General features: G+C 43.5%; 1 protein-coding gene across 2 annotated transcripts in view; it reads left to right on the top strand.

The window, feature by feature from the left end:
* LOC309331614 (outer mitochondrial transmembrane helix translocase-like) overlaps window positions 1-27,927 on the top strand; it is a 57,770-nt gene that overhangs the window by 8,757 nt on the left and 21,086 nt on the right. For both annotated transcript variants that reach the window (XM_081843945.1, XM_081843944.1), the window contains exons 2-5: window positions 4,534-4,744; window positions 11,775-11,873; window positions 17,554-17,674; window positions 19,474-19,674. In XM_081843945.1, the coding sequence (XP_081700071.1) occupies window positions 4,571-4,744; window positions 11,775-11,873; window positions 17,554-17,674; window positions 19,474-19,674 (595 nt within the window). In that variant the 5' untranslated portion in view covers window positions 4,534-4,570. The remainder of the gene's footprint in view (window positions 1-4,533; window positions 4,745-11,774; window positions 11,874-17,553; window positions 17,675-19,473; window positions 19,675-27,927) is intronic.

The following is a 27,927-nucleotide window of genomic DNA, read 5'->3' as shown; positions in this document are numbered from 1 at the left end:
GGATAGATATCCCAGTTTTCAAAGGGTTAAGAACAGCTGCAGGGAACCCAGTTTGACTTTGGACTTGACCACTAGTGGAGGAAGCTCTTTGCATCAATTTCCTGATTGAAGCTGCCTCCCATCCTCAACTCTGTTATCTGCACAAGAGGTGTGGACACCGGGAATAAATGTTGCAGGAGAAATAATAGCTTAGACAGGACCTGCTAAACAAGAGTGGATCTCTCTTCTGCATAAACATGCATACAAGTGCATTGTAAATTTCTTAAATATTACAAACAGTACCAGAGAACTCTTCTGTAAAAACAGAAAAGGGCGTTTCTGAGCAGGAGAAACTAGCTGAAGGAACACCAGCTGAGAAAACCTTACTGTTAGAAACTGAAGTAGATAAAACTCCCATTGCCACCCAGGAATATGAAAACAAACCTCTTCTTGATCTTTTTAACACTCCTGAATTATATGCTAAAATAGGGTATTTTATGTTATCACTACAGTAAAATAAGCTGCAGTTTAAGAAGTAAATAAGTATTACATGTATTTCATTTGCCCACACCCCAAAATTTTCATTTTGTGCAAGAAAATTAATAATAATAATAATAATAATAATAATAATTTTATTATTTATACCCTGCCCATCTGGCTGGGCTTTCCCAGCCATTCTGGGTGGTTCCCAGCAGAATAGTAAAAACATGATAGAACATCAAATATTTAAAACCTGTTACAGGGCTGCCAAAGTCAGATAGTTGTTTATTTTCTTGACATCTGAACAGAGGGTGTTCCACAGGGAGGGCACCGCTGCCAAGAAGGCCCTCTTCCTGGTTCCCTGTAACCTCACTTCTCACAGTGAGGGAACTACCAGAAGGCCCTCAGAGGTGGACCTCCATGTCCAGGCTGAGAGATGGGGTGGAGATGCTCCTTCAGGTGTACAGGGCCGAGAAAAGAAGGGTCTTCCTCATGGCTTTAATGTTTCTGGAAAATTTATATTGCTTGCAAGTGACTATAAAGAGGTGGAAGGGATTTAGTTTGAGGCATTTTGAAGTTTAAAGTAGTAATACAGTACATTCTAAAGTATTATCCAGGGTTTCCCAAATATCTGAGTTCGTTCACACATGCACACCCCTGAACTATAAAGTTGCCATTGACCCTGACCCATATTCTTAGAAAAGTAAATGAAAGAAAGTGTGCTGGTCCTGGGGGGGGGGGGGTTACCGTGAGGCGTGGTCAGTGTCTGGTCCTGGGTTGAGGGTCTGGAGACTATCCACCAAGGGGGAAGTGGGGTCCAAAGCAAGAAGCCGGGCGTGGACGGGAACTCCAAAAGAACAGGTCTGGGTGCTGGCAGAAACAGGTTTCCAACGACGTTGCTCCTGCAACCTGGGACTGGGCTGACTGGCCTTTATCTCCTCTGGGGCCTAGGGCGGTCCCGGCCCACAGGTGACTCGCCTCTCCTGGCCTTAAGGCGAGCACTCCTCCTGAGAGAACTTAGTTCCCTCCGCCTTTCTGCCCTGAGCCTCTGCAGCTCAGGAGAGGCTGGAGGGTTACTGGACCCAGAGGCAACCTCACCTTCCCCTGACAGGGCTGGGAGAGGAGCACCTGCAGGCAATGGGTCCACGATCACCTCCGGAGCCAGAGTGGATTCATCTGGTGTCTGCTCCTGAGGATCCGGCACAGGTGAGGGACCTTCAGATTCAAGGCCCTGCCCCGGCTCAGCCGGCCCTGGAGGCGGGGACTCCTGTGCAGGCTGAGATTCCTCCAGTTCAGCCTCTGAATCAGATTGCCAGCCATCACAGAGAGTCAAGAAATATCAATATATATTAAATGTTTATTAATTATCAATCACCATTGCTAGGGATCTAAAAATGTGAAAAAATAAGGAAGTAAAACAAGCAAAAACTATTATTTATTTATTTATTACATTCATATACTGTCCTAGGTCCGCAGGTCTCTTTTTTTAAAAAATAAATTGTTATTGGTTTTACAATTTAATTTTACATTCACACATTAAATAGAATCAAAAAGTGTAGAATTCTCCAAATTCTCGGACTTCCTCCCTTCCCTCTGTGGAGTCTGCTAATAACCATTTTCCACTGCATATCATATCGTCCTCTATTTAGCCTTAAAACTCTATTTATATCCATGGTTCTTTTCACATTGCAAGTGTTACTTCAGTCCTGCTAATGTTTACAGTGTTCTCTTAAGTATGTTTCAAAATTTTCCCAGTCCTTGTTAAATTTGTTATCATCCTGGTTCCTGATTTTTCAGTCATTTTAGCCATCTCAGCATAGTCCATCAATTTTGTTGTCCACTCTTCTCTTGTAGGTGTTTTGTCTTCCTTCCGTATCTGGGCTGCCGTCGTCGTGTACATGAATAGTCTTTTATAGTTCCTTGGTATCTCTGCACCTAAAATTCCCAATAAAAAGGCTTCTGGTTTTTTAACAAAGGTTATTTTAAACATTTTTTTAACTCATTGTATATCATTTCCCAATATGCTTTTATTGCCTTACAAGTCCACCACATATTATAAAGGTGCCCTCTTTTACTTTACATTTCCAACATATATTTGAACTAGTCATGTACAAATTTGCTAGCATACTAGGAGTCAAATACCATCTGTACTCTTTCAATGTACTGTACTGCATGCCGTAAATTTTAAATCCTCTCTCCACAGCTTCTCCCATGAAGAGTTGAATATTGTATCCAAAATCTCTTGCCCATTGTATCTTTACTGATTTAACCTCTTCATTCTAACAACCTCTTATACATTTTAGATAGTGCTTTTACTTTATTTTGCAACAATTCATTTTCAAAGCTTGTGATTTCATTACTGAATCCATTTCTTTTATCCTTTTTAAATACAGTACATCATTTAATTGATGGTATTGTAACCAATCTGTTAATGACTCTCTTATATCTTCAAAATTTGTTAGTTTCAATTAGTTTACCTTTTCATACCATAGATATGCATGCCAACCAAATCAGTTTTCATGACCTTCCAAATCTAGAACATCCGTATTTTCCAATGCTATCCATTCTCGAAGCCAGCAGAGGCAGGACGCCTCATAGCATAACCTCAGATCTGGCAGGGAGAAGCCACCTCTTTCTTTAACATCTGTTAATTACATATTTTATTCTTGGTTTCTTCCCCTGCCAGATAAATTTAGAAATATCTTTCTGCCATTCTTTAAAGTGACCTGTCCCACTGATAACATGTATTGATTGGAATAAAAACAACATTATTGGCAATGCATTCATTTTTATAACCAATATTCTTCCCCACATGCCCGCAGGTCAGACCAATTCACAAGATAAAATTACAATATAAAAACACAAAACACAAAATCAAAATATAAACAGAAACAGCTGAATAACCCCCCAAAACACTTAAGAACAGTTAAAACAATTTTTAAAAAAAACTACAATCAAAAAGCTGGGCTGCTGGAGTCCTTTTGTAGTCTGTCAAGGGCCCTAGTAGGCCTGGTGAGAGAGGCAGGAACAGGACCCACACACTCTCAGCAGCTGTTGCCATACAGAAGTTTCTCAATGCCCTTTATTCGTAAGGCTCTTTGTTCTGAATTAATGCTTTTGCCTAATGTCTTATAAGCATATTTGAATATTGTATCCAAAAACTCTTGCCCATTGTATCTTTACTGATTTAACCTCTTTACTCCACCCCAAGCCTTTTTTGACCCTCTTTCAACCCCTAGATATTTACTTAGCCCCTTGCACAGTCCCACCAAGGTAAAAGGCCCCTGGACGGTTAGGTCCAGTCAAAGACAGCTATGGGGTATGGTGCTCATCTCACTTCAGGCCGAGGGAGCTGGTGTTTGTCCACATACAGCTTTCCGGGTCATGTGGCCAGCAGGACTAAACTGCTTCTGGCACACAAAAACACCATTTACCTTCCCGCTGCAGCGGTACCTATTTATCTACTCATGCTGGTATGCTTTTGAACTGCTATGACCGGGGCGGGGGGAGTGATATTTCCACTGAGCTACAGTCTTTCCCCATACTGGAGGTGGGAGGTTGAGGATGAGTAAGAATTGCTCCCCTATAGAGATCAGAAAGTTCATAGCAGAGGTGGGACTGTAATGGGAGGTCTTCCTGATTCATAGCTCCTTAGTCACTACACGGCACCAGCATTGTCTCTCCTTGGCTGAAATGTGACTTCATTACTTGGCTTTGTGATCTTGAAGAGTTTGGATTTGGATTTGATATCCCGCCTTTCACTCCCCTTCAGGAGTCTCAAAGCGGCCCACATTCTCCTTTCCCTTCCTCCCCTACAACAAACACTCTGTGAGGTGAGTGAGGCTGAGAGACTTCAGAGAAGTGTGACTGGCCCAAGGTCACCCAGCAGCTGCAGGTGGAGGAGCAGGGAATCGAACCCGCTTCCCCAGATTAAGAGACTACCGCTCTTAACCACTACACCACACTGGCTCTCTTGTGACAATCCAAAATGCTGATACAATGGCTGCAGTTTTTCCTTTCTAATTCATTTATATCCCTTGTCGCCTCCCCCCTTTTTTTTCTTTTTTAATGTAGTTCAGCTTGTAGTCTGGCTGCCTGAAACACAGAAGAGATGTTGCTAGGGGAAGTCTCCAAAGACCTTCTCACTCGGCCACTGACTCGGAATGAAGTGTTTGCTGTTCTCCTTCGCCTGGCCGTCTTTGGGGCTGCCACCTACTTCAGCATCAAGTGGGTATCAGATGCCTTGGACCCAACCCGTAAGCAAAGGATACAGCTAAAGAAAAAGGTATATACATGGAATTTACCCACAAAGTCCACTGTGTGTGTGCACCAATTGGGCTATAATTTTGGAATCCTAAAATGGTCACAGATCTTGATCACTGATATTCTGCTGTGGTGAATATCTCATATGTCCTTCTATAGCAGCACATCCACACGCCAATAATCGGGGGGGGGGGGGTGTCGTGTCCTATGCATGGCTTTAGCACAATTTAGCACCACTGTAGCATTCAATGACAGGCTGGTCTATCTTTCTCTTTTTTTCTTGTTTCTTCGTCTCTGCTCATCTTTCAACAACAAATGGACAGTAGCCTCCAGTCTTTTGGGGCCCGGGGTCACTTTTAAAATGTAAGGAACTGTTGCAGGCACCAAAAAAACACGCATTTCACATTGATACCCACACCCACATGCAAAGCAAATGAAACACAAGCAAAAGAAGGCAAGGCCCCCAACCAACCTCCCTCCTGGTTTTATTTTTTGTTGTTTTGGTTTTAACTGAGATTTTGTACACAACGTAGATATATTTTTATATGAGTTTACAGTAGATAAATATAAAATGAACTAACTAAATACTAGATAGCTAACATTTAAAAATATCTGTGTGAGAGGACAAAGGAGCTATCTCCTTATGAGATAGTTTCCAGGTGTATATTACTTTCGTAACTTAAGTCTCCCTTCTGGGATCCATTTGTGAAAAGAATGTGTGAGTAAACTCTTTTTATACTTTATACTGTGTTGCATCTATCTTTTTATGATGGACTAAAGGGGAAATTACCAAGGAAACTTATTTTAGAGGCTTTAGCGAGCCTAAGCAAACACATCCTCTGCAAAAGTTTAAAAAGGGGAATGTTACTCTACTAAATTGTAGAACTTGTTAACACAAGTTGGAAAGGATATAATCAAACAATATATCCTCTGCTGCATCCCTGAACATTCCCACAATAGGCATGATGCTCTGAGAGAAAAATACCATCTGCCAGAGGTGGCCCTATGGCAATACTTGCAGCTACATCTTTTAGTAACTTTGTTTGGTCTGGTGGCCTGCTCAGCATCTGAGACACCCAAAATTTGGAGCAATTGGATAATTCATTTGAAACAAAAAAGCCAGCAATTACTTTTTATAGGTATTTATTATCAGCAAGTAAGTTTGATATACAGAGTTTAAGAAATGATTAGAATAAAGAGTTGGAATGTTCACGATTACCTAGACCAGGCATGTCCAACAGGTCGATTGCAATCTACTGGTTGATCGCCAGGAAGTTTCTGGTCAATCGCCAGTAGATCGTGTGTTCTTTAGTGATCGCCAGCCTAAAACGAAAAAAAGCTCCCCGTAAAAAAAGCTCAACAACTCTCCCCCCCCCCCAAAAAAAGCTCAATAACCATGGGCAATTGCACGAAGAGCTCCTTCCCTCTTGCTGACAGAGAGCTGGCCAGTATGTGTGTGAGTGTGTTGTGCGGGATGGCTGGATGGCCCCCCCTCCTTCATGCCGACAAAGAGCTGGCCAGTATGTGTGTGAGTTTGCATGTGTGCGTGGGCTGGCTCCCCTTCCCTCAAGGATGTAACAGGGATGCTGCCCTGTGCCTATCAGAGACCGGATCCTAGCCTGCACCCTGCTTGGGCAAAGGGGGATGCAGGCTGAGACTTGGGCAGTGCCAGGGGGCAAATCCAAGGGCTGACCATGGGCTTCCCTTGCCCATTTGAGCAGCCCACACCTGGGACACTCCCTCTTCCTTCCCTTGCCGGTTTCCAGTGTGGATCTCTGTAGGTCTCCTGCATTGTGACTAGGAAAGTCTTAGACCTCGCCTGGGATCTCATCCTTTCTTGCCCGCCTGCTTTTTGTATCCACGCTGCATCATGCAGGCAAGAGAGGAACAGGCGTCTGTCTGTCCCGGTTTCTGCATTTGCCAGGATTCATCGTTGCAAGGGAGCTTGGGAAACTGAGTTCCCTTGCATGGTGAGTAGTTCCTTTGCGAGGGCTGAGGATCCTGGGAAACTGAGTTTTCCAGCCATTTGGGGTTTTCTGTGTTTGTGTGGGGAAAAGTTTTTCTGTTGGCTAAAAAGCAGTTTTTTGAGGCTGGTTTGTTTCCTGCTTACATAACGTGGTCTTCAGTAATCAAAGAATTCAGGAATTGGATACCAGCACTGTTGGGGTCTTTGTTGATTGTTGGTGCATTTTAAAACTGAAGCCATGTGGGGCCAGGGGGCGGGTGCTGGTTGGGTTGTTATTTTCCTGTGCCTTCCAGGTGGGCGTGCTCTTGCTGAAGTTTCCAGTGCTGCTGCTTTAAATAATAAATGAAAATGAATTAAAAGGAATAAATAAATATTTTTTTTAAATAATCATTGTGCATTTTAAGTTAACAAACAAGGCAACTGAGCCACTGGTGCTTCCGCTTGTCGCAGGTTCCTTACGTGGGGCAGGTCCCAGCCTCCATTGGGGTGGCATTGTTTTGCAGCAAGGTTTGATTTCGAGGTGATTTGTGTGCAGCTTTGGCTGTGCGGTTGCAGGGGAATACAGCTTTTGTTTTAAGTTCAGTTCTGAGGTTTGCTACTGCATTTGCTTTTAGCTTTTTGGTTTGCTTTGGAGGTAGTGTGGTGTGGGTACAGTTGTTTGGGCGCCATATGTGAAATCGAAAGCCTAGCACGCATCTACTGGCTCCTCAGATCTGTGTAAACTACTTAGCTGAGTTGGTTTTCCTTGTCTGGGTGTTTTGTATCTTAAAGGTTGTCACCCTTTACAAAGCAGGCAGTCTTCTGTCTTGCTGAGTTAGTTTTTAAATCAATTCTTTCAGAAGGTCTAGTCCCTATTGTAAAAAAAATGAGTGCTCCAAAGAAGTCCAAAACCCATCATTTTCATAAGGAATGGGAAATTGAGTATTTCTTTGTGATGGTGAAAGAGAAGTGTTGTTGTTTAATTTGTAACGCCTCTGTGTCCTTACCAAAAAAGGGTAACTTGGAACCCCATTATAATGCTTTCCACCGTAGTAAATTTGATGTCAATTTTCCAGTCAAAAGTGGAATTCATAAACTTAAGCTCAAAGAACTCAAAGCAAAATTAGCTTCTCAGCAGCAATTACTGGTAAAATCCAACTCACATTCTAACAATGCAACCATGTCATCCTTCAACCTGATTGCTAAAAAGTGCAAACCTTTCACAGAAGGGGAGTTTGTAAAAGAGTGTTTTCTTGCAGCAGCTGAACATCTTTTTGAAGGGTTTAAAAATTAAAAAGAGACCATAGCTGCTATCCAAGATCTTCGATTATCAAGAAACACAGCCATACAGTGAATGGAAAACATGTGTAAAAATATTGATGAACAGCTGTTGAAAGATGTGTCCAGTTGTGTTGCTTTCTCACTCTAGCTAGACAAATCTACAGACATCAGTGACACAGCTCAGCTACTAGTTTTTTATTTGTATGGTTTTTAAATATTACAGCACAAAAGAATAACTACTTGGGATAGTTTCTTTAAAAGAGAAAACCACCAGTGAAGAAATATTTAATTCCTTCTATTCCTTTATAAACAAGCTTAATGTTCCATTACACAAGCTTGTTGCCATCACTACGGATGAAGCAAAAGCCATGACAGGTCGGGTTAATGGATTTATTGCTCTTTTTCGACAACATGGTGATTTCCCTGACTTCCTTGCATACCACTGTATCATTCACCAGCAAGTTTTGGCAAGCAAGAAACTGAACACAAAGCATGTCATGGACATAGCTTTTAAAATTGTAAATTCAATTCGTGGAAAAGCACTTCAAAGGCGGCTTTTCAATCTCACTCTTGAGGAAGGGCAGCTAGAATTAATTTTACACAGAGATGTAAGGTGGCTCAGTAGGCACAAATTTTTGGTAAGATTTCGTAGTTTGTAGGAAGAAATGATATCCTTTTTGAAGGAGAGGGGAGATGAGTACGCTCAGTTAGAAGATGATGAGTGGTTATTTGATCTGGCTTTCTGAAATATACTCAGAGTCGCAAAGTGATTTCATGCTTTTTATTCAGTTCATGGTGGTGAGGAGGAATGAATGAAAGTCCCCTCAAAGCATCTGCTTTATATACATTATTTACACAATGGGCTGCACATGATTGGCTAATTCCGGAATTCTACTGTAAGCCAATCAGGTTGTGGATTCACTTCAATCTGGAGCATGATTGGGTGGTTCCTGCCAACCAATCATACTGCTGCATTGTTCTAGGACCAATCAGACTGCTGCAATTTGGATCCTATTGTTCTAGGACCAATCAGACTGCTGCAATTTGGATCCTATTCGACTCAGTACATAACACTTTCCTTGCTGATTTCACAGGTAAACTCAGTGATATGAACCTAGAGCTACAAAGTAAAGGTAAATGCATTGGCAAGATGATTATCATAGTTTCATCCTACAAAACAAAATTTAAGCTAATGACGGCTGACTTTACAATCAAAATTTTTGATCACTTTCCTAATATGCAGGACCATCTGAAAAAAAATCCTTTGTTTTTCAAACAGAGAAGTATGTGGCCAAAATTGGTTCTGTTATTCTGTAGTTAAAAAAGATTTGGTGACTTCCAAAAAATTGAATTAATTGTAGAGTACGTGTCATTTCCATTCAAATCTGATTTGGACTTTTAAAAAATTGCAGTCATTATCAGTACAAATTACTCATTGTGCAAAATATCTCTTGAAAATGATATATTAACTCTGAAAAATGACATTTTTATGAGGGCCCGTGCAGAAGAAGAATAATTTTGGGAGTTTGTGCCTATACAGAAATTTCCAATTACAGATAGGTAGCCGTGTTGGTCTGCCATGGTCAAAACAAAATAAAAAAATTCCTTCCAGTAGCACCTTAAAGACCAACTGAGTTAGTTCTAGGTATGAGCTTTCGTGTGCATGCACACGAAAGCTCATACCTAGAACTAACTCAGTTGGTCTTTAAGGTGCTACTGGAAGGAATTTTTTTATAGAAATTTCCAAATTTGAGAAGATGCAGTGAAATTCTACACTCATGTTTCGGTTCTACTCCATGATAATATGACAGCAACAATCATAGATAACAATGGCTCTCAAAGTGAACCATTCACAGTGGGATCAGGTGTTAAACAGGGTTGTGTTATTGCCCCAACTCTATTGATTATTTTCATTGCCATGATCCTACACTTTGTCAAAGGGAAACTCCCCACTGGAGTAGAAATCATATATCGAACAGATGGAAAGCTCTTCAATCTGAGCAGGCTGAAAGCAAAGACTTCTGTCATAGAGCTTCAGTATGCTGATGACAACGTAGTGTGTGCACACTCAGAGGATGACCTCCAAACTATCCTAAATATCTTTGCAGAAGCTTACAAAAAGCTTGGCCTATCACTCAACATACAAAAAACCAAAGTGCTGCACTAACAAGTACAAAACAACCCCTCTGCAGCACCACAAATCCAACTCAATGGTGTAACGTTGGAAAATGTCGATCACTTTTCCTACCTAGGCAGTTATCTTTCCACAAGGGCCAACATTGATGCTGAAATCCAGCATCGCCTGAGCTCTGTGAGTGCGGCTTTCTCCCTATTGAAGTGCAGAGTGTTTGAGGACTGGGACATTCACAGGGAAACCAAAATGCTTGTTTACAAAGCTATTGTACTACCAACCTTACTATATGCTTGTGAAACATGGGCCACTTATAAAAGCCATCTCCAGCTGCTCGAAAGATTCCATCAATGGTGTCTCTGAAAAATTTTACACATCACTTGGGAAGGCAGGAGAACTAATATCAGTGTACTGGAAGAAGCAAAGATCACCAGTGTCAAAGCGATGATTCTTCAACATCAAATTCATTGGACTGGTCATGTTGTGCACATGCCTGATGAATGTCTTCCAAGGCAACTACTCTATTCCAAACTTAAAAATGGAGGTTTAAAGACTGTCTCAAGACAAATCTAAAAAATGTAGTAAAAACACTGAAAACTGGGAAACACTGGCCTGCAAGCACTTCAGTTGGAGAACAGCCTTTACCAAAGGTGTCATGGGCTTTGAAGACACTCGAACTCAGGACGCAAGGAAGAAAGGTGCTAAGAGGAAGGCACGCTTGGCAAATCCACACCATGATCAGCTCCCACCCGGAAACCTATGTCCCCACTGTGGAAGGATGTGTGGATCCAGAATTGGCCTCCACAGTCACTTACGGACTCATTGTTAAAACCGTGTTTATGGAAGACAATCTTACTTGGCTACGAATGATCACCAAAGAAGAAAGAAGAAGACGATGTCCCACATTTACTAAATTTTGGAAGAAAGTGCTGGACTATATAAACAAGACTCAGCGGGAAATGTTAAGATGCTCTTGAACTATATACTAGACTGGACTGAGGAAATGGATTCTACATGCCCTAATGGTGGCCAAGAGACAGATGAACTGGAAGAATAGCGATACAATTCCCCTTAATCAATGGCTTGAAAACACGACAACATTGGCAATGTATGAACAGACACACACTTTATTTGAATAAATATAATGATATTTTGAATGAGTTTACACATAATAAATTAGTCAAAACAAACAAACAAAAAATCCTTCCAGTAGCACCTTAGAGACCAACTGAGTTTGTTACTGGTATAAGCTATACCAATAACAAACTTAGTTGGTCTCTAAGGTTCTACTGGAAGGATTTTTTTGTTTTGTTTTGACGATGGCAGACCAACACGGCTTCCCAGCTGTAACCATAATATATTAGGTTATTGACAGTTATATGTGTATTAGGATAAGAAAAATACAACCAGATGGGTGGTGTATAAATAATAAATTATTATTATTATTATTATTATTATTATTATTATTATTATTATTATGTAACAGTATTTTTTTTTCCATTCTCACTCACTTTTTTCTTTATTCCTTTTCCTCACTCTATCTTTTATAAATGAAATTCTTCTTCTAAAAGTGCCAGGTGCAAGTCACTGTGTGTAGTCATGACAATAGCAAGTCATGACAATAGCAGAGTCCTATATTAAATCTCTGAGATAAAGGGAGGACTGCAACTCTGGGCCTCTTTGTTTTGTCGGCAGGCAGAACGCTTGATGAAGCAGATTGGGGTGGAAGGAGTGAAGCTGGCAGAGCATGAGATGATCATTGCCGCTCACCTGGTGGTTCCAAAGGATATCAAGGTAGGTGGCCCCATATGTGAAAATAATTCCCCAAGTACATTCAAAGAAATAAGCCCCCCCATGGCCGTTCTCCCCCTATGTTTGCCCAGCCTGACAAAAGCAACCAAACTACAGCTGGATGCTCCTGTCTTGAACCCACCTAGGACCCCTGTAGCAACTGCAAATAGAAGTAAGTCGGGGACCCCCAATATAGACGGGAACCCGCGGGAACTCCAAGCCCCCAGTAGAAAGAAAGAATGGATCCTGGTCCTAAGCCCGGAAAAGATGGTATTCACGAACTACCCAAAACCACTGGGTCCTCGCACAGGGACAGACTGCGTGAGGCACCTGCTGACTATTATAAACAACATTCTACCTGGGGCAGTTAAAGCAACCGACATAGACAGTATAGACTACCTATATCAAGATGGACATTCAGTCCGTGCCCTGATCACTTTCACAGATCATAATCTGGTCAACTTCATCTTTAGAACAAGAAATCTATTTTTAAAGAAAGGAATAGATTTATTAAGAATCTTTGAAAACAGAGCTCCGCTAACCTCCCTACTGGCGGCCAAGGGGGAAGGGAGACCAGGAACAGAGGAACAAAACGATAGAGTGCATATGCAACAAAACCAGCAAAACCAGAGCCTAGTGCACCAGCAGGAAAGCATAGCCCCTATTGTGACTCAACTTCATTTGAACGACAGAGAGGACTTTTTCTCCATAGAAGAACATACACTAATAAATCGGTTCTGGTCACTGCAGATGCCAGCCCAAAAGGAAATCTTGGTTAGACTGGACACCCTGAGAAGCAGACTGACCAAAAAGGAGGCCCATGTTGAGACTACGGAAGGCTCTCACACACGGCCTATATCCCCCAAGTGCCTAGTGGACAAGAGGACGGTGGGAGGCGCCTTTAAATGTGTAGATTCGGAAGACCAATTGCAGCCCCCGCTGGTGTATGGTAAGGCAAAACTAAAACAGACTGTCACATCTCTGAGTACCTGGTTCAACTATCTAAAACTCTCCCCAAATGAAATAGCTACTCCCCCAAGTCCAAATCACCCCCTTAAGTCCCCAAGAGTTATGGATAATCATTCCCTTATGCAGCAGATGCCTATTGACAAACTTAATGGGAGTGTTTTTTTAGATGTAAAGGGGTCACTGGACACCGTGGACCCAACAAATCTACACCATGGAGGGACAAAGAATTAAAGCTGCTGTCCTGGAACATTGCAGGATGGCGCGCTAAGAAAAACAATCAACAACTTGCAATGTTTCTTAAGCGATTCGATATCATCCTCCTGCAAGAGACCTGGCACAGCGACCCCATTCTGTTCAATGGGTATTCTTGTCACTCCCTACTTGCTACACCATCTGTGAGGGGAGGTAGGCCTAGCTTTATCTCCACAGAGCTTGAACATTTCTTAAGAGCCCTCCCAAACTGCAATTCACTAGCCACGGCAGTCCTACTCAAATTTAAGAAAGATGCACTGGTAGTGGTCAATGTCTATCTGCCCCCCTGCCAAAAAAAAATCTATAGTGAAAGCTAACTGGGCAGAGTTAGAGGCATTCCTAGACTCCATAGAATCTTCCCACCCTTCTACACCGATTATAATCGGGGGGGATTTCAACGCCCGTATGGGAATTGATGATAACAACCTTTACAGCCAATATAATCAGTCCAACCGAAGCAGGCGTTTCACGACTTTCTAAAGATAATAAATGCAATTTCTCGGGGCTATGTCTAGCCCAGGTTGCAAAAAAAAAGGGAGCTGATGATATTAAACGGTAGTAAGGAAGAGGATCGCCCAGGGGAGTATACCCATTTTTCAAAGATGGGAGGAAGTGTGATAGACTACATTCTGATATCAAGATTCGCCTATAACTCTGTGTCGAAGTTTCAAGTGGGACATAACACCGAAAGCGACCACCTCCCACTAATTTTAGCGCTCAATGGTCCATCGTTTAACAAACCCACGGCTAAACTTTACTACACCCCCATCGTTAATCTGGGATCACTGGCCCCCAGAAGAATTAATTGCACCCCCATGCTCAATACAGAGCTAACTTATCTCCTCCATTTGGAAGATGTGAAGACCATCTACTCAGCCATTGTATCAGCTAATACCGGGGGGAAGGCCATGGACTCGTTCAACGAGTTATTAGCAAGACTAAAGACCTTCTTAACAACTGAGATACTTAATTCTGTTACAAAGCGGGCAAAGGATCAAGAGAGATGGTTTGATTTGGAGTGTAGACAAGCAAGGAAACGTCTGAGATCAACCTATTGGAATTACAGAAACACCGGAGCACCCTCGCTATTTATGGCTTACATCTATTTAAGACGAAACTACAAACAGCTATTAAAGGTAAAAAAACAAAAAGCTGAGAGATTGGCCTGGTGTAATTTAGTGAAGGCCTCGAATGAGAAAGACTCAACCTCCTTCTGGCGTACCATTATGAGCCTCCTGGGCCAGGAGTGGATTGGTCCCACATGTACTGTAGAACCCCAGGAGTGGATGAAATATTTCCAAACCCTCTTTGAAAACAAAGCTCTATGACGACAAAGCTCAGCACAATGATCCAAGTGCCTACTCCGAGAATTTACCATATTGGCTTCCTGTCTCCATAGAGGAGGTGGGGAAACTAATTGCCCAACTGAAAAACAACAAAGCCCCAGGCATAGACCACATTCCAGCAGAGCTCATGAAGAACAATATCAGTTGGTGGGCTCCTATAATGGCATCAATATTTACATACATCGATTCAACAGGCATAATACCTGGTTGCTGGGCAGAGGCAGTAATTATTCCAATCTATAAAAAGGGTCCTATGGCAGATCCAGCGAGCTATAGACCCATTAGCCTCCTTACTATCCCCAGCAAACTGTATGCCAAACACCTCCACATCAAACTAATTGACTGGATGGAAACTGAGGCAGTTCTGGCAGAGGAGCAAGCCGGCTTCAGACAGGGCAGAACAACAATAGACCATTGCTTCGTATTAGCACACCTCATTGACAAATACGTCAATAAAACACGTGGGACTTTATATGCAGCATTTATTGACCTGAAGGCGGCCTTTGACTTGATCTCACGAGTCAAACTTTGGGCTAAACTCAATGCCACCAACATTGACAAAATATTACTATTCTTGATAAAAAACCTATATAAAGACTCCAAGTTATATGTAAGAACCTCAGTAAATGGGCATCTAATTGGCCCTGTACCAGCCACCAAAGGAGTCAAGCAGGGCTGTATTTTAGCCCCGGCCTTATTCAACTTATATATAAATGACATGGTCAAATACCTAACATCCCCGGAGTTTCATGCCCCCAAATTGGCTGAAAAGTCAATTTCAGCGCTCCTCTATGCGGACGACGCGGTTCTCTTATCACGAACTAAAGTAGGCCTCAAAAGGCTACTAAGAGAATTCTCAGCCTACTGCAGGAGAGATCAACTGGTGGTTAATCACCAAAAAACCAAAGTCATGGTCTTCGCTAGGAGACACAGACATCACAGATGGGAGATGGACAATCAGCCAATAGAACAGGTCAAAATTTTCAAATACCTCGGAGTAGTTTTCCAGTCAACAGGGGCCTGGGAGGCCCATCATAAATATGCTAGGGAAAAAGCATCTCAAAGCGCCAAAATACTGTCTCGCTTTTACTTTACGAAGGGGGGCAGACATATCCCAGCAGCTCTGGAGGTCTTTCAAGCAAAACCCTTGGCACAATTACTCTACGGGGCCCAAATCTGGATGGGAAATCATTGCCGCACACTTGAAACGGTCCAGTCTAAATTTTTAAGACAGATTCTAGCCGTTCCACCATGCGCACCAAATGCGGCCCTACAGCTGGAGACTGGCCTCCTCTCCGTCGAAACCCGGACCTGGTTAAGAACATTCAACTATTGGCTTCGCTTAAATTTAAACCCATCCGGACTACTACCTCTAGTAGCACGAGATGCTCACAGAAGTCGGTGGTCCAAAGTAGTGCATCAAAAACTACTTACATGTGGCCTCCAAGCACAGCATCTCCTGAAAATGGGTCTCCCCAAGGCAAAAACCTTTATTGACCAGCGCATGAAGGATATTAAGCAGCAGAATAATCTGGCCTATATTAAGAAATTTAGTGCTTGGTATGCTTATCTGCCCCCCTCCCACTTTGATTTTCGGGCACCTTATTTGTCTACCTTAACCATTCCAAAACTTAGGCGGGCCTTTACACTGGCCAGACTAAATATGTTACCCTCAGCTGTTCTTGAAGGTAGATATCAAAAAAATTCATTCGAGAACCGGCTCTGCCCCTGTGGAGCTGGCTACGTAGAGACTGTGTCACATGTTCTCTTGTCTTGCTCCCTATATAAAGATCTCAGGGACGAGACCATCACGCCGCTCCTATCTGCCATCCTGGGCCGCTTTTGTGAAGCCAAATTGTTCTCACTCCTAGCCGACCAGAACAGCTCGACAACAGAGAAGGTTGCCAAATTTATCAAGAGAGCAATGAGACTGAGAGCTGCTATCTGAATGACATCAGTCACCCGGATTCCTTGCCTAGGATATTATTATTATTATTATAATTACGTTTTATTATTATTATTTTATTACCTCTGCCAAGTTTTAAGTACTGAGATTATTAATTTATCCGCATCTGGTTATTATTACCTTTCTCCCTGTCCTGACCATCCCGCCGAGGTTATATTTATAATCTTTCAATTTGGCTGGTCTATTCACTTAACCGACCTGGAACAATCTACCAGAGAAAAGGCCGCCGCCCATGGGACAGAGGGTCATGGATGAATGATAATCCAGCTTCTACCCAGGGTTTTAATAGGTCATAAGATTTTATGGTAACTATATTCGTAATGTATTTTTGTTGGTGTTTGTCCTTTGATGCTATGGCCTGTCGGCTACGCAAATAGAATCATAGAATCATAGAGTTGGAAGAGACCACAAGGGCCATCGAGTCCAACCCCCTGCCAAGCAGGAAACACCATCAGGAAACACCAATAAAGTCTATTCATTCATTCATTCATTGGGGTGGAAGGAGTGAAGCTGGCAGAGCATGAGATGATCATTGCCGCTCACCTGGTGGTTCCAAAGGATATCAAGGTAGGTGGCCAGGCTGCTGCTCCTCTTGACAAAACGCAAGAGAGTTTTGAGGCTCTCTGCTGAAGAAAAACGGTCAGGGAAAAAAAAGTTGCATATATCTTAGTTCTGAAATGAGATTGTGTGGGTTCACACCAGAATTAGTAATTCAGATCTGGAACTTTAGCACTTTGCAGCACATCAATATAGACTGTTGGGTCTTTGACTGGTGGGTTGGGACCCACTTTCAGGTCATGACCTGATCTAAGATGGGTCACAACAGCAGCACAACCACCAGTCCAAATACCACTCTACAAATGGCAAACAATTAAGATATGGGCCCCATATGTCTGTTTGCGTCAGTTCTTTAAAAAGGATGAAAATTGCTGATGTAGACAACCCTTTAAACCAAGAATAGATAGAAAAGGTCCCTACCCCAAAGAGCTTAGTCTGAATGGTTGGTTATAATGGAGGAAAAACAGTGACAGAATGAATAGAAAAGCCAAGGATAACAGGAAAATAGTGCAGTTACATTTAGATTCAAATTTCTAACCTTTGTTAGTCCCTTTGTTATCTGCCAACTGCTCACAGCTTGTCCCACCTACAGGTAACTTGGAAGGACATTGCAGGCCTGGATGAGATGGTCAGCGAACTCCAGGACACTGTGATCCTCCCATTCCAGCGGCAACACTTGTTGCAGCACTCCAGGCTCTGCCAGCCCCCAAGAGGTATTTATTTTGGAACAAGGGGCAATTTACTAGCTACTCAATATCATTTTTGAGACTTAAGGAAAGTGTTTACTTCCTTTTAAAATCTGCATTATTTAGCCAAACCCTACATATCAAATAAGTTATTATGGTCAGAGGGTTAGTTTTCTACCTGTTGTCCACTTAAGAAACTTGCTGGGTATGTACAAGTGACTCCCCATTTACCCAGGGGTTCTGTTCTGGGCCCCCCCACACAAAAGCAAAATTGCGTAAAACGGCCTGCCATTCCTTCATCTCCCGCAAGCCGGGGTGGGGGTGGGGGTGGAGCTTCCACAGCTGACACACGCAGGGAGGGATGGCGGGGCTCGGCTAAGATCTGCTCCCCGTTTCCAGGGACCACTTCTGGGGACCTGGCACCACACATGCACACAAACAGAACGTACATCAACACGGAATTGCCTCAGTCAGTTGGGCAGCAGCAAGAGCAGCATTAGGTATTAAACATTAATACTTCCATTAGCATTTTTCCGTCGACAACAAAAACAACATTTCCCCCAGCTTGAAAGCGTTATTTCAACAGAATTAAATTAAGTGCTCTACTCAGTTTAAATTTAACAAATCCCTCCAAATCAAAGCTATTTTAATTAAAGTAAAACATCCAATAAATGTTTAGGTATATCTCTGTAGATTTCAGCCTTTTTACCTTCTATCTCCAAGGATTTTTTAAAATGTAGGCCTAATATCTTATCTCTTTCCTCTCTTGATCTCAAAATAACCAGACAGTCTCTAGCCTTATCTTTCTTTACCGATCTTCCCAGTCTAAAGGCCGTCACGATTTTGAAATCTTTATCTTCCTCAATTCCCCAGAATTTGGAAAATAGAAGTGTCAGAAATCCCTCTAAATTGCCTGCCTCCAATTCTGGGATGGCCCTTAACCTGAGATTATTTTCCTTACTTTTCAATTCAACCAGTGACAGGCAGGCTTGTTGTTCCCCTACCTGTCTTTTCAGAGGCCTTACTTCCCCCTTAATCTCATCAACTTTTCGGTTTGCCTGCTCTGCTTTTTGATTGGCTTCCACAGCTAATTTATAATTTTCAGCCGTAGCTCCTTGCAAATTGTCAATTACCTGAGTATGCTGGGAAACCTGCTCAATTAATTTACCAATAGAGGATGTAGCTTGGTCATTCTGTTATAGACAATAGAAGCCTTTTTCCAAGGGGGGGGGGTGTCAACTCTCCCTTCTCCTGTTCTGAAACGCCCACCTCACAAAACAGATGTTGGCACCTGAAACAAACCACTAGTGTCCCCCTCCCTGCTAGGGAAGAAAGGGTGAATGAAGATCTACATCGGGATCTGCTGCCCTGAGATGGTCACCTCACCTTGGCTGATGGGAGGGTCAAGCCTAATTGTTGTGTGTGGAGCGAGAGATCTTCCTGGAGATGGCAGCCGGGGAGGAATGCTTATCTTTTGCCTCCCCAGCTGCCCTCTGCAAGAAGACCACTCTCTAACTAGGCTGGGGTGGGGTGGGGAGAGAAGCACATTTTCCAAGCCTAATGGTTGGGGGAGTGTGCAAGTATTTGCTGTGTAGACATATGCGTGTGGCTGCAGTGCATGTGTGCATGATTGTGGTATGTACAATGCCCACAAGTTTCTCTGATCTGCACATCTGCCCATGAGCCCCAGAGGGCTGGCAATCTTTGAATTAGAAAATTGTTCCTGGTGGGCTTTATAATACAATCAGAAAGTGGGGATGAACTTCTCACATAAAAAAGGGAGGTAGACTGTGAACCTGTGCTGATGGGTTTTTCCTTGCTACCAGGTGTCTTACTTTATGGCCCTCCGGGTTGTGGGAAAAGCCTTCTTGCCAAAGCAACAGCCCAGGCTTCAGGATGCAGGTTCATCAACCTGCAAGCATCTACGCTGACGGACAAATGGTATGGAGAGTCACAGAAGCTCACAGCTGCCGTCTTCTCACTGGCAACCAAGCTTCAGCCCTGCATCATTTTCATAGATGAAATAGGTAATGTTTGTATCCCTTCCTCCCATATCCCAACATCAGCGTCCTCTGCCATGGTTGCCTCTCCTTACTCTTAAGTCACTCCTAGATCTCTTTTTCACTCTCAGTCTCCAAGCCAATTCCTCCTTCCCTTCCTTTCTTGAACATATAAAGGTAAGAATTGCTCTGTCATATCTGGCTAAAGCGCCACCTGGGCCAGTGTTCTGTTTCTTCTAACAGCCACTGGTTAGATGGCTCTAATAATGCTCAAACATCATACGAAGGTAAGGAAAAGGAGTAAAAGGCCCTCTTGCTCCTTCTCTACCCAGTCAGTCACTGTGCTCTGCAGGTGAGGGCCTCCTGCAGATACCACCTTCTCCAGTGGTTCAGTCTGCAGAATATAGGAATCAGGCCTCTAGTGTTCCAGCTCCTACCCTTTGGAATTCCCTCCTGTTCAATATTAGGCACAGACTACCCATGTTTTCAATGCCTACTGAAGACTACACTTGATCTTAGTCAAAAGGCCAAGAAGCTGTTGATTGTATGAAGCTTATCTTACTACACTGCGGGCTGTATAAACAAGCCAGGGATCAATGTTTCCTGCTTGGCAGGGGGTTGGACTCGATGGCCCTTGTGGTCTCTTCCAACTCTATGATTCTATGAATTAATTAAAATTTTAATGGCAAATTTACCTGGGAATTCTGAAACCTACTATCTCAAGTATCTTCTCAAAGATATGACAAATTATTACCCTGGCTGTGGCAAAATTTCTCTCGGAGGTAATAAGAATTAGAAATAAACATGCTCCGGATAAAACACAGTGACTCTACTGGAATATTTTCTATGTGTTCCTGCTTTAAGAATTGTTTCTGCAGGTCTCTGGACTGTAATAAAGAATGTGTTTGCCTACTGTGTGCCTACTAAAGACCCTGCTCTTTCATAAGCCTTTTAAGTAGAACTCTTTCCCAGTCTACGTCTATAATGGAATTATTTTTAGATTCTTTATTTTATCCCTTGTGTGTTTGAAACCCTGGGCTCCTTTGGGAGGAAAAGAGATATATAAATGTAATAAATAAATAAGCAGATTAATCTTTAAAGTGTTGCAACATTGCTGTTTTTCCTACAACAGGCTAAGGCTGCAACGATATACCCACTTTTCTTAGAGTTCATAGAATCATAGAATCATAGAGTTGGAAGAGACCACAAGGGCCATCGAGTCCAACCCCCTGCCAAGCAGGAAACACCATCAGAGCACTCCTGACATATGGTTGTCAAGCCTCTGCTTAAAGACCTCCAAAGAAGGAGACTCCACCACACTCCTTGGCAGCAAATTCCACTGTCGAACAGCTCTTACTGTCAGGAAGTTCTTCCTAATGTTTAGGTGGAATCTTCTTTCTTGTAGTTTGGATCCATTGCTCCGTGTCCGCTTCTCTGGAGCAGCAGAAAACAACCTTTCTCCCTCCTCTATGTGACATCCTTTTATATATTTGAACATGGCTATCATATCACCCCTTAACCTCCTCTTCTCCAGGCTAAACATGCCCAGCTCCCTTAGCCGTTCTTCATAAGGCATCGTTTCCAGGCCTTTGACCATTTTGGTTGCCCTCCTCTGGACACGTTCCAGTTTGTCAGTGTCCTTCTTGAACTGTGGTGCCCAGAACTGGACACAGTACTCCAGGTGAGGTCTGACCAGAGCAGAATACAGTGGCACTATTACTTCCCTTGATCTAGATGCTATACTCCTATTGATGCAGCCCAGAATTGCATTGGCTTTTTTAGCTGCCGCATCACACTGTTGGCTCATGTCAAGTTTGTGGTCAACCAAGACTCCTAGATCCTTTTCACATGTACTGCTCTCCAGCCAGGTGTCACCCATCTTGTATTTGTGCCTCTCATTTTTTTTTTGCCCAAGTGCAATACTTTACATTTCTCCCTGTTAAAATTCATCTTGTTTGTTTTGGCCCAGTTCTCTAATCTGTCAAGGTCGTTTTGAAGTGTGATCCTGTCCTCTGGGGTGTTAGCCACCCCTCCCAGTTTGGTGTCATCTGCAAATTTGATCAGGATGCCCTTGAGTCCATCATCCAAGTGGTTGATAAAGATGTTGAATAAGACGGGGCCCAAGACAGAACCCTGTGGCACCCCACTAGTCACTCTTCTCCAGGATGAAGAGGAACCATTGATGAGCACCCTTTGGGTTTGGTCAGTCAGCCAGTTACAAATCCACTGAGTGGTAGCATAGTCAAGACCGCATTTTACCAGCTTCTTTACAAGAATATCATGGGGCACCTTGTCAAATGCCTTTCTGAAATCAAGGTAGGCTACATCCACTGCGTTCCCTTCATCTACCAGGCTTGTAATTCTGTCAAAAAACGAGATCAGGTTAGTCTGACATGACTTATTTTTCAGAAATCCATGCTGACTATTGGTGATCACAGCATTCCTTTCTAGGTGCTCACAGACTGTTTGCTTAATGATCTGCTCCAGAATCTTCCCTGGTATTGATGTCAGACTGACTGGGCGGTAATTATTTGGGTCCTCTCTTTTCCCCTTTTTGAAAATAGGGACAACATTTGCCCTCCTCCAGTCTGCCGGGACTTCACCTGTTCTCCAGGAATTCTCAAAGATGACTGCCAGTGGTTCTGAGATCACATCTGCCAGTTCTTTTAATACTCTTGGATGCAGTTCATCTGGCCCTGGAGACTTGAATACATCTAAACTAGCCAAGTATTCTTGTACTATCTCCTTGGTTATTCTGGGCTGTGTTTCCTCTGCTGAATCATTTGCTCCAAATTCTTCAGGTCGGGCATTGTTTTCTTTATCGGAGAAGACTGAGGCAAAGAAGGCATTGAGGAGTTCAGCCCTTTCTGTGTCCCCTGTTTGCATTTCACCATCTTCTCCTCTGAGTGACCCCACTGTTTCTTTGTTCTTCCTTTTGCTACGAACATAACCATAAAAGCCTTTTTTGTTGCTTTTAACCTCTCTAGCAAGCCTGAGTTCATTCTGTGCTTTAGCTTTTCTGACTTTGTGTCTACACGTGCTGGCTATTTGTTTGAATTCCTCTTTGGTGGTTTCCCCCCTTTTCCATTTTTTGTACACATCCTTTTTTAATCTTAACTCAGTTAAAAGTTCTTTAGATAGCCACCCTGGCTTCTTTAGGCACCTTCCATGTTTCTGTCTCATTGGTATTGCCTGAAGTTGTGCTTTTACTATCTCCTTCTTAACAAACTCCCAGCCATCATGAACTCCCTTTCCTTTTAGTATTACTGTCCATGGGATCTCACCCAGCACTTCCCTAAGTTTTATGAAGTCGGCTTTCTTAAAGTCAAGAAATTGAGTCCTAGTATGCTTGGCTGCTCCTTTCTGCTGTATAGTAAACTTCAGAAGAGCATGATCACTCGCGCCTAATGATCCTTCCACTTCTACCCAACTAACCAGGTCATCAACATTGGTTAGGACCAGATCTAAAATGGCTGTTCCTCTTGTTGCTTCTCCCACTTTCTGTACAACAAAGTTGTCTGCAAGGCCAGTGAGTAATCTGTTTGACCTTATGCTCTTGTCTGAGTTTGACATCCAACAAATATCCGGGTAACTGAAGTCCCCCATTACTACTATCTCCCTTCCTTTTGCATGCTTGGCCATCTGTTCCAGGAAGGCATCATCTATGTCCTCCGTTTGGCTTGGAGATCTATAGTAAACTCCCACAATGAGGTCCCTGGTATTCTTTTCTCCCTTAATTTTGACCCAAATGCTCTCACTTTGGCTTTGAGGTTCTAAATCTTGGATCTCTTCACAGGTATACACATCCCTGACATATAACGCCACTCCTCCTCCTTTCTTGTCTGGTCTGTTTCTCTGAAATAGATTGTATCCCTCCATTATTACATTCCAATTGTGGGACTTATCCCACCAGGTTTCAGTGATGCCTATTATGTCATATTTAGTTTGCTGTACCAAGAGCTCAAGCTCATCTTGTTTATTTCCCATGCTTTGCGCATTAGTGTACAGACATTGAAGTCTATTAATCATTCCCCCGTGTCTCTTATTTGAGGATTTTTTCCTCCCACCACTAGGTCTGCGTGCTGTTTGCTCCATTTGGTCTATGACATTTGGATGATCATCTTCATCAATTGATAGACTCCTACCTTCAGGAGCACTGTCTCCCTCCCCCACATTAGTCAGTTTAAAGCCCTCCTGATGAGGTTTCTGAGATTTTTGGCAAAAACATTCCTCCTAACCGTTGTGAGGTGCAGCCCATCGCTTGCCAGAAGTCCATCTTCAAGAAACTGCAGTCCGTGATCTAAGAATCCAAACTGTTCCTGTTTACACCATTTCCGAAGCCAGCTGTTCACTTCCACTATTTTTCCCTCTCTCCCTGGGCCACGTCGTTCAACTGGGAGGACAGATGAGATGACAATTTGTGCATTTAATTGCTTCAATTTCCTGCCCAGAGCCTCGTAGTCTCTTTTGATCTTCTGGAGGCTATTGCTTGCAGTGTCATTGGTTCCCACATGAACCAAGAGGAAGGGGTATTTGTCAGTGGGTTTTATGATTCCTTGCAGTCGTTCAGTTACATCTTGGATCTTAGCCCCGGGGAGACAGCACACTTCCTGAGACATCTTGTCAGGCCCACAGATCACTGCTTCTGTTCCCCTCAGTAGGGAATCCCCTATCAACACTACACGCCTCCTCTTAGGTCTGGTCGGGGTTCTTCCATGAGCTGTCCGTTCCAAGGTCGCCTGCACATTCCCTGAGGACTGACTTTGCTGCTCGTCGTCATATATCTGATCGACTGTAATGAGGAAGAGATCCTCAAATGGAGTCTGCTCTTCGTCTTCCATGCTAGGGGAGAGGACCTCAAAGCGATTGTGTATTTCTAAACAATCAGAGTGAACCCTGGGCCTCCTACTTCTTTGAGTCACATTTCTCCATATATCTGGCTCCTGTGTTGGTGAACTAGCCTCCTTCTCAGGGGAGTCCCCTGTCTCCTCCTTGGTGGAGACGGTGTGCTCTGTTGCTTCCAAGAAGAGCTCCAGCTCTCTAATTCTTTGGAGCGTAGCTACACGTTCCTCCAGTTGCTGGACTTTGTCTTCTAAGAGGGCAATCAACATGCAAGTGCTGCAGGTAAAGCTGCCTGCAACCTTTGGCAAGATGGCAAACATTGCGCAGGAACCGCAGGCGACTGCAGCTGTTCCCTCACCCTCCATCTTGAGAACGTGTTGTTGGGGGTGGCTACAGCTGTCCTCCATCATAAAAAGCGTGAAGACAGGACAAATAACTCCCCCCCCAAAAAAAACCTAGGTCTCCCCCAACAAACGTTTGAGACTAGCTCCCCTAAGTCTAAAAGATGGATCAAACGCCGCTGCCCTGCAAGCTCTGATAAGCTCCTCCCACAGCTAATCACCTGCCTCAACAGAAACCCTGCCCCATCTGACCTTTGCACAGGGATTGCAGCTAATCAGCCACAAGAAACACACACACAAGAAAACCCCTTTTGCTCCTTCTTCAGCTGCTGCCCTGCAAGTTAACAGCATTGAATTCAGTAGGACTTCTGAATTCTGAGTAGACATACTTACCCTATTTTTTGCCCTATAGGACGCACTTTTTCCCCTCCAAAAATGAAGGGGAAATGTGTGTGCATCCTATGGGGCGAATGCAGGCTTTCGCTGAAGCCTGGAGAGTGAGAGGCGTCGGTGCGCACCTCTCCCTCTCCAGGCTCCAGGAAGCTATCCGCAAGCCTTGCGTGCCGGGGGAACTCCCCCCGGGCGCGCAAGACTTGCGGGCGGCAGCCGGCAGCGCGGAGCAAGGGGCGCCCTTTGGAGGACGCCCCGTGCTTCGCGCAGGTGTCCGCAAGCCTTGCACGCCCGGGGGAACTCCCCCCGGTGCGCAGGGCTTGCGGGTGGCAGCCGGCAGCGCGGAGCACGGGGCGCCCTTTGGAGGACGCCCCGTGCTTTGCGCAGCTGTCCGCAGCCTGCCGCCTGGCGGGCGGAGCGCCCTGAAGCAGAGCGCCCCGCGTGCCGGACAGACATCCGCAGCGTGGGGAGCCCTGCAGGAAAATACAGGAAAATGCAGTATATTGAGATTAAATTTGAAAACCAGTTGTCGGGGAGGAGGGAAATCACAGGCCTATAAAGCCAAATGTTTTATTTGTGCAAAATATAGTGTCATGCAAGAAAATATTTGTAAAAACCAATAAAAAATGTTTTATAAAAAATAGATTGTACAGTGCAATCCTATATACCGTATTTTTCGTCCCATAGGACGCTCCGTCCCATAGGACGCACCTACTTTTGGGAGGGGGGAATAAAGGAAAATTTTTTCCCCTTTATTTCCCCCCCAAAACCAGGTCGGGGAACAGTGGGATGGCGGCGCCTCCCTGCTGTCCCCCGAGCTTGTGGGGCTGGCCAATGTCTGTCCAGCTCCCCACGCTGCGGATGTCTGTCCGACGCGCGGGGCGCTCTGCGGATAGCAGCCTGCCGCCCGGCGGGCGGGGCACCCTGAAGCAGAGCGCCCCGCACGCCGGACAGACATCCGCAGCATGGGGAGCCCTGCAGGAGTTCCCCGCAGGGCTCCCCACGCTGCGGATAGCAGCCTGCTGCCCGGCGCGCGTGGCGCCCTGAAGCAGAGCGCCCCGCGCGCTGGACAGACATCTTTTGTATGTCATTCCAACAGTAACTTACACATTTTTTACAATATTTTTACTTTATTGCTTAATAAATCTATTTCAAATCTAGATCTTATAGCTTCAAATCCATTTTTATTTTTATCTTCTCTAAACACTTCATTTATTTGACAATAATGCAACCAATCGTTTACTAACTCTTTTATCTCCTCAAAGGGCTTCAATTTCCATTGATTGTCTGTTTCTATTAACAAATCTCCATAGGTGGCCCACTTATCCTCCATATTTAACTTTTTAACAGTTGTCGCTTCTAGCGTTAAAAGCCACCAAGTTGTTTTCCGTTCTAATAAATTCTTGTATCTATTCCAAACCTCATAGATTGATTTTTCGGATTACAGTATGTGGTTCAGAAAACCTTTAACTTTTTCATACCATAAGTATGCATGCCACCCAAATCTGTTATTAAATCCTTCCAAATCTAATAAATCTGTATTTTTAGCAATATCCAATCTCTTATCCAACAAAGACAAGAAGCTTCATAATATAATTTCAAATCTGGTAGGGAGAAACCCCCTCTCTCTTTGGCATCTGTAAGTATCTTATTCTTTATTCTTGGTTTCTTCCCTTGCCAGACAAATTTTGTTATTATTTTTTGCCATTCCTTAAAAATACTTACACCACTTATAATTGGTATTGACTAAAATAAAAATATCATTTTGGGTAGCACATTCATTTTAATCGCTGATAAATTAATTCTTCCCCACACTTCTAAATCTCTTTTGATTCCATTCCAAACCGGTGTGTAATTGTCTTTAAATAAATTTATATTTTTAGATTTAGATGTTAACCCATGGGTAGGCAAACTAAGGCCCGGGGGCTGAATCCGGCCCAGTCGCCTTCTAAATCTGGCCCAGGAACGGTCCAAGTAGAGTAGAATGTGTCCTTTTATTTAAAATGCATCTCTGGGTTATTTGTGGGGCATAAGAATTCCTTCATTATTATTTTTTCCCCAAAAAATATAGTCCGGCCGCCCACAAGGTCTGAGGGACAGTGGAACGGCCCCCTGCTGAAAAAGTTTGCTGATCCCTGTTTTGGATTGTACAGTGCTGACCCCTGACTAAGACAACAGGCATATATATATATACCTCCATTATTGTGCTATGTTACTATTCTGTTAGCAGAAGGATTTCCACATTCACAAGAAAGCTGACAATCACATCTCCGATACTAAAATGTATGCGGTGCCATCTCTGTCACTGAATGAAGAAGGGTGTTGAAGGAGTTGAATACAGGCAATGACCGATTAATGTACATTCAGAGGGCACATGACGAACCCACCAGTGACCTGAAAACGTCACTCAACATGTCACAAAAATATAGTCCAGCCCCCCACAAAGTCTGAGGGACAGTGGACTGGCCCCCTGCTGAAAAAGTTTGCTGACCCCTGTGTTAACCAGACTCCTAAATATTTTACCTTTTTTACCACCTCTATACCTATTTTGAAGACAGGAGTGCCTGGCATGCTCTGGTCCATGGGCTCACGAAGAGTCGGACACGACTAAACAACATCATACCTATTTTGCATTGCAGTTTGTATTTCACATGTTCTTCCATATTTTTAACAAGCATTTTGTTTTCTTTTTGTTTAATTTAAATCC

Source organism: Podarcis erhardii, assembly GCF_964252035.2.
Source record: "Podarcis erhardii genome assembly, chromosome: 16".
NCBI classification, from domain to species: domain Eukaryota; kingdom Metazoa; phylum Chordata; class Lepidosauria; order Squamata; family Lacertidae; genus Podarcis; species Podarcis erhardii.
Note: the sequence above shows the minus strand (reverse complement) of the source record. Positions and strands in the feature narration are given on the sequence as shown.